This window comes from Dipodomys ordii, unplaced genomic scaffold (assembly GCF_000151885.1).
Source record: "Dipodomys ordii isolate 6190 unplaced genomic scaffold, Dord_2.0 Scaffold99, whole genome shotgun sequence".
NCBI classification, from domain to species: Eukaryota; Metazoa; Chordata; class Mammalia; order Rodentia; family Heteromyidae; genus Dipodomys; species Dipodomys ordii.
Genome location: NW_012267315.1, coordinates 2436534 through 2443558, shown reverse-complemented (window position 1 = coordinate 2443558; position 7025 = coordinate 2436534). Strand labels below are relative to the sequence as shown.

At 41.3% G+C, this 7025-nt stretch overlaps 2 protein-coding genes across 4 annotated transcripts in view; one reads left to right on the top strand and one right to left on the bottom strand.

Annotated features, from left to right (window-relative positions):
- Gins1 (GINS complex subunit 1 (Psf1 homolog)) overlaps positions 1-2557 on the top strand; it is a 16595-nt gene extending 14038 nt beyond the window's left edge. Inside the window, exon 7 of the mRNA XM_013027122.1 lies at positions 2049-2557. Coding sequence (XP_012882576.1) covers positions 2049-2117 — 69 coding nt within the window. The 3' untranslated portion in view covers positions 2118-2557. The remainder of the gene's footprint in view (positions 1-2048) is intronic.
- A 2039-nt stretch (positions 2558-4596) lies between these two features.
- The window catches only part of Ninl (ninein-like), a 145391-nt gene continuing 142962 nt past the window's right edge, over positions 4597-7025 (bottom strand). For 2 of the 3 annotated variants that reach the window (XM_013027119.1, XM_013027121.1), the window contains one exon: positions 5630-5821. In XM_013027119.1, the coding sequence (XP_012882573.1) occupies positions 5630-5821 (192 nt within the window). Of the gene's footprint in view, positions 5822-7025 lie in introns of all 3 variants that reach the window. The other variant, XM_013027120.1, reaches the window with a different exon arrangement.

The following is a 7025-nucleotide window of genomic DNA, read 5'->3' as shown; positions in this document are numbered from 1 at the left end:
TTGAGCCCCAGGGCCACTTCCGATTTTTTGGTGGTTAACTAGAGGTAAGAAGCTCACAGACTTTCCTGCCCAGGATGACTTTGAACTACAGTCCTTGGATCTCAGCCTCCTGAGTAGATAGGATTACAGGTATGAGTCACCAGCACCTGGCTTTGTTGGCTTTTTTGATCAGGTGCTACCAGTGCCTGGCTTCACTTAGCTGATAATGTACCACTTGAGCCACATTCCCACTTCTGGCCTTTACCTGGTTAATGGGAGATAGTGTCTCAGATTTTTCCTCTTGGGTTGCCTTTGAGTCTCAATCCTCATATCTCAGTATTTCTAGTAGCTATGATTACAGGCATGAGCCAGCAGCATCTAGTGAGAAAATACTCTTTGCTATTGGTCTTCTTAATGGGCTTCTGTACCACTTATAATCCAGTGTTCCAAACTATACCTTCCTGGTTTTTTTTCTGTGCATGAATTAAAAATACAAACGTTATAGAGAATACGTACAGAGGCTGGGAAGGTGACTCAGTGGTAGAGTGCTTGCCTTGTATGCATAAGGCCCTGGGTTCCATTCCTCAGCACCACATAAGCAGAAAAAGCCAGAAGTGGCGCTGTGTCTAAAGTGATAGAGTACTAGCCTTGAGCTGAAGAGCTGAGGGACAGTGCCCAGGCCCAGAGTTCAGGCCCCATGGCTGACAAAAAGAAAAGAAAAGAAAATACCTACTGAAATTTAGGATTTTTCTACTGAACTATTACAAACTACTGATTCATTTATAAAATTCAGAATTTAGTATGGCTTTTTAGTATGGCTTAACAGACATCAATTTCAGTTAGTTATAATGGCAAATACAGCCAGGCATGGTGATTCATACCTGTCATCAAATGTGAAGTTGTACTGCTTACCTGTAGGAGGCAGAAAGATATAACAATCTCCTTTTTTTTTTTTGGTCGGTCGTGGGGCTTGAACTCTGGGCCTGGGCGCTGTCCCTCAGCTCTTCAGCTCAAGGCGAGTGCTCTACCACTTGAGTTACAGCGCCACTTCCGGTTTTCTGGTGGTTTGTTGGAGATAGGAGTCTCACTGTCTCTCTTGCCCGGGCTGGCTTTGAACCACGATCCTTAGATCTCAGCCTCCTGAGTAGCTAGGATTACAGGCGTGAGCCACCAGCGCCCGGCTAACCATCTCCTTTTTTGTGTGTGTGCTTATCCTGGGGCTTCACTTCAAGGCCTGGGCATTTCCCCTGTTTTTGCTTTTTTTTTTTTTCTTTTTTCCTCAAGGCATAATTCTCTACTACTTGAGCCAAGCTCCACTTCTAGCTTTTTGCTGGTTAATTGGAGATAAAGAGTCCCACAGACTTTCCTGCTAGGGCTGGTTTCAAGCCACAATCCTCATATCTGAATCTCCTGAATTGCTTGGATTAAAGATGTGAGCCACCAGTGCCTGGCTTCTCATCTACCTTCTCATGAAACAAACTAATTTTTTATTAAGCAGTTGTACAAAGAGGTTTCAATTCCGTAAGTCAGGTTATGAGTACAATGTACCTTGATCAGTGTCATCCTTTCCCTATTGCTTTCCGCTATTTTCTTCCTCTCATCCCTACCATCAAGTTATATAGTTCTGGGCTGGGAAGGTGGCTCAGTGGTAGAGTGCTTGCCTTGCATGCATTAGGCCCTGGGTTCAATTCTTCAGCACCACATAAGGAGAAAAAGCCGGAAGTGGCGCTGTGGCTCAAGTGGTAGAGCACTAGCCTTGAGCTGAAGAGCTGAGGGACAGTGCCCAGGCCCAGAGTTCAGGCCCCTGGACCGACCAAAAAAAAAAAAAAAGTTAGGTAGTTCCATTTTTACATGATGTACATTGAATATAATGACTGCATTTGCTCACCCTCCATTCATGAGCTTTCCCCTTTGTACCCCCAAACATGTCTGCTTTTGGGTATTCAAGTTGTTAAACAGTTCATAAGTTGTTCAGAGGAGTTATAACATCCTTCAATCAGTTTGACTAATTACAATTTAAAAAAATAATCATTTCTCTTACTCCCTGCACTCTCCCCCTTTGTCCTCAGCACTTTTTGCCTCGGTGGAAATGTGAACAGTTGATCAGACAAGGAGTTCTGGAGCATGTCCTGTCTTGACTGTGTCCAGGCTGAACATACATGAGGAACTTCCAGGCCTTGTCTAGATATGAAGCTGAACTCAACTCACAGAAATGTCTGTGCTTCAATCGAAGTCTACCTCCCTCTACCTCTTCTTTGGATATTAAATTTAGATATATTCTTTAAGATGACCAAGCTCAGTGAAAGAGTGCTTTCAGCATTCACTAATCCCTGAGTTCTACTGCCTGCAAGTCATAACAAACAAAAACCAGAAATGCTTGGCAAGGAGTATAATTTGCTAACTCTGAAAGACTTGTGTTTTTCTGTATGGCACACCGTTCTGCCTATTTTCTCTAGTAAGCAATATCTATAATCATAACATTGTCCCAGTCAGGGCAGTGACCTTTCTGGTTTCTTTTTTGTTGGTCATGGGGCTTGAACTCTGGGCCTGGGCGCTGTCCCTCAGCTCTTCAGCTCAAGGCTAGTTCTCTACCACTTGAGCCACAGCGCCATTTCCCACTTCTGGCTTTTTCTATTTATGTGGTACTGAGGAATTGAACCCAGAGCCTCATGCATGTGAGGCAAGCACTCTACCACTGAGCCACCTTCCTAGTCCCAAGGCAGTGACCTTTTATAAATAGAAATAAACATGCTTAAGCCTGAATCTCTTTTAAATAATGGGAATCACCTGTATAAGCAGAAATCAGATCCTTGTATCTTGCTTGTTTTCTAGTGGTATTTACTCCTCTCTAGGAGGCTGAGTTTCTGAAATGCATGTTTCCAGGGAAAAGATGATTGTCTATAACTATTTCTATATGTGTAGCACGTAATTGCATACCAGTTTATCATTTGCTATTGGGCAAGGATGAAAGAAAGACAGTAGATTTTGTCTGCAGCAGTGGGAGTTGGTCTGGTTCGTAGCCCTGTTGGGTGGTCATTAGTCTCATCCTTTGTCAGGCAATAAATTGAGACTGAAGAAGGAACTTTGCACAGTTTTCCTGCAGGTTTGCATCTCTGTAGATATGTCACTTTTAATTTTGATAATAAGTTATTTCCTTGTTATCCTAATATATCTAATTAAATGTTTGTAGATTAATCTTGTAAAAGATTTTATTTCAGTGATTTTCCCCCATTCTTTTTCTGTTTTCTAATTCATCAACCATTTTTTTATAGTCCCAGTTACAGCTGCTCACTGTTACTGTTGTAGCACAAAAACAAATGTAGATAAGAGAATGCAGTGGTTCTAATCAGACTAGTTGTAAAACAATGCTATAGAGGGATGTGTTGGCTCAAGCTGCAGTATATTGTTGCCAACCCCTATTATAACCTTGATTTCTTCTGCATTTGTCATTACTTCGTTATCCTTTTGTACTTACTATAATCAATCAATCAATATAACTTCTCTCTCTCCATTCCTCACTTGAGTCATGACCTTAGCCCATTACTGTGTATTTCATTTGCTCTTTTTCTAATTGTTAAAGGTAGAGGCTGATCCTGGCTACTCAGAAGGCATAGATCTGGCAGACTGAGATCTGAAGCCAGCCCAAGCAAAAAAGTCTGTAAGGCTCCCTTCTCCCATTAGCAGCAGAATGCCAGGCTAAAATCACAGCGTAAGTGGTAGACTTCCAACCATGAGCAGAAAATCTGAGTGAACATCAGTCTGAGTTAAAGCTCTGGTGTTGACACGCACATGCGCGCATGTGCGCACACACACAAAATAGTAATAATAGTATTAAGTATTAGTTATAGCAGAGGCTGTGAACATGGATTTGAGATCTTTATTTCTAATATAAAATATTTGGTGGTAAGAAATGCTTTGTTGACTCTCGCAAATTTTAGTATATTATTTCATTTCCATTTAGCTTGAACTGTTTTCTAATTTTTCCATTGTTACAGTTTAGGTCTGGAATGTCCCCAAAACCCATATGTGAAAGCCTCATTCAACTCAGCTAGGCAATACTGTGAAGGCACTTTTAAGAGTCTGGGCCTCGTGAAAATTAGGACATTTTGGAAGTGTCCTTGGAGTAGACCTAGTTCCCTATTCATTGCTTCTCCTTCCCCCTCCCCCCCCCAGAGTTTTCCTGATTGGTTCATTTACTTGTCTAGAGTAACTATAAGCTTTAGAACTGTCTTGTCCAATTCTGGTATGTGGGATTGTTTGGCATAGTGAACACATTTGTATTTTTCTTAACCTTACATTTACCAATGTTCTTAAAGTAACTACTGAGCTTTATGTTAAATCTTTTTCAGAGCTGATGCTTCTGTCTATTCCAGTCTTTTGGGTTTCTCTAAAGTGCTGTCAAGTTTTTCTCCTACAAGCAAGCATAGTAAATGACTTAACAGATGGGAGGAGGCTGTCCCCGGGAAAAGGAGATCAAGGATTACTGAGTAGCTCTTTATCTCTGTACAAGCTTGTAGCAGAATCTCATTTTAAATACATCTAGTTGGTGAACATACCCCTTTTATTAATTTCTATATTTTGAAATACAGAATTTTTCAAAGCTAAAAAACTTAGAAGTCAGTTTTAATAGAAAAGAATTTATTGCAAATACAGTGGCTCTCATGTTGCAGTAGTACATTCTGATAAACCAAATGGCTATCAATAAAGTATATTTTAGACATAAAACTATACCTTATAGTACATTTGTACATTAACTAAATGTACATATATGCATTTCCAGTGTGATGACATTTCAATGAGAAGATTGCATTCACAATAAACACCACCATCCCTGAGTCCATGACCTTGGTTAAGTTCCACCCAGAGATTACCGTCCCCTTAGCCCCCCATGGCCGTTGGTAGTTCCCACAAAGGGAAGTCTGTCTGGAATGTGTGTATAGAACCACCATTGAGAGTCTTAATGATGTAAGCCATGAAATGGTAAAACCATACAGAACCTCGATGCTGCATTTTAATGTTTCCAGTCTAAAGTACCACACAAAATATTTAACCACTTGCTCTTAGTTGTTTGTTGAGTCCCAGATTTTGTCTTACTAGTAAGTATCAAAATTGAAAATTTAAGCTGTGCATGGTGGTTCAAGCCTGTAGTCCTAACTACTTTGAAGCTGAGATCTGGATGATCGTGATTTGATGCCAGCTCAGACAAAAAGAAGTTCCCAGGATTCTGTCTCAACCAAGGGCTAGGTGCAGTGGTGCACACCTGTTAACCCCAGTGACAAGAGAAAGCACAAGTTAGGAGGAACCCAGACTGGGCTAGCTGGTGCACAAAGCAAATCTCTACCTCAAAAATAACTTGTGCAAAAAGAGGCTGGGGATGTGGCAGGTAGAACACCAGCCTAGCAAGCATAAGGCCCTGAGTTAACTCTACTACTCTTAAAAAGGAAATTCAGGGAAATTATCTAGAACCACCATAAAAAGTTTATTGTACATAGCTACTTCCCTGGCCTCTGGCACATAGTTGTAAGGTGAAGAACGAATCATAGTCCTCATGGGTCTGAAGGTGCATCGCTAATGAGCAGAAAGTTATGGCATCAGAATGGCTTAATTCTAAGATATTTTCCTTAGTGTGTACTCTAGGAAAACTAGCAGTCTATACAGAGAGGGATGCTGGTGCAATCTTACTAATGAGTTTGTTGAGAGCTCGAACTTTTTCTTCCAAGATGCGGCTCTTCCTCTCAGCACATAGTTGTTTCTCTTCTGTGACCTGAAGAGCTTTCATGAGATGAGAGTTTTCCACATACAGCTCCTTGAGCAACAAGTCAGATTTGCTGTTCTTTTCAAACTGGAAAGTAGAGAAAGCCCTAATTACTGTGAATCAGGTGCAGAAATGCTATGTGGCTGGCCCACTCACATCCCTCTCCATCTGCCCCAGCATGGTCTCCTGGTTCTTAAGGCTCTGACAAGGACAGCAGTGTTTGTTCCCTGGTATGAGGGAGGAAACTTGAGAATCTGTGGAACTGTGTGGTAAGGAAAATATAAGAGCATTATGAGAATGGTGGGTTTTTTTTGCACAAAATGAAGACCAGGAGCCCCCCTAGTGCAATGTAAAACAAGTCTTAGGGTCCCAAAAATGTTGGTTTCATCTCTACACTGTTGCCATTGCCCAGAAAAGCCACATAACACATAGTCACATGGAACAAAGAAAAAAGGCTTATTGCCAGCAAAGGGACTGACAGGCCAATTCTCATAGGGAGAAAAAGTGCTTGTCTTTGTCTAAGGTGACTACTTATAATCTAGAAGGGGTTGGACGTAGGGACCTTGGTGCGGACATGTGGGCCAAGGACTGCATCACGGCAGGCTAGGACTTATGGTAGCTGCCCAAATAGTAGATAAGGGGCCTGTGGCTGGTCAGACTGAATGTCACTTTAAGGGGGTCATTAATTTTTAAAAAAATAAAACGTTATTTATTGTAAAAATCCTGTATAGAGAGGTAACAATTACATGAGCAAGGTAATGAGTACATTTCCTATCAAGCATTATTACCTCCTCCTGTTTTTCCCCTCCCCTCCCTTCCCTCCTACCTCCACAACTACACTCTCCCCTCCCTCTTCTTCCCTCCCCACCTAAATTGTAAAGTTTGTTTTTCAACATAGTGTCTTGTGCATCTCATTGTTACGATGGGTCAATCTGTATCGTTATTTAAGCATTTTGTTTGTTCCCTTCCCCTCCCCAAGCTAGAGAAGTGTATATACAAGATGCAGAGCACCGGAATCAAATACAGTGAAAACGGGTTATACCATGGGGGAGGAGCACAGAAAAAAACAAAAAAATCACATGGTACCTTATAAATATGTTAGAAACAATAGCAAGAAAGAAAAAAACCACTTGTGTCCCTATCTTGGGGTTCATTTCGCCTAACATCATCTTATCTGGTCATATGTACATAGCTTTTGACCTTTTCTGCTTGTCCCAGACATACACTGGTTATTGCAAATAAGGGAAACCATGGGACCTATGTTTCTTTGGGCCTGGCTTACTTCACTTAA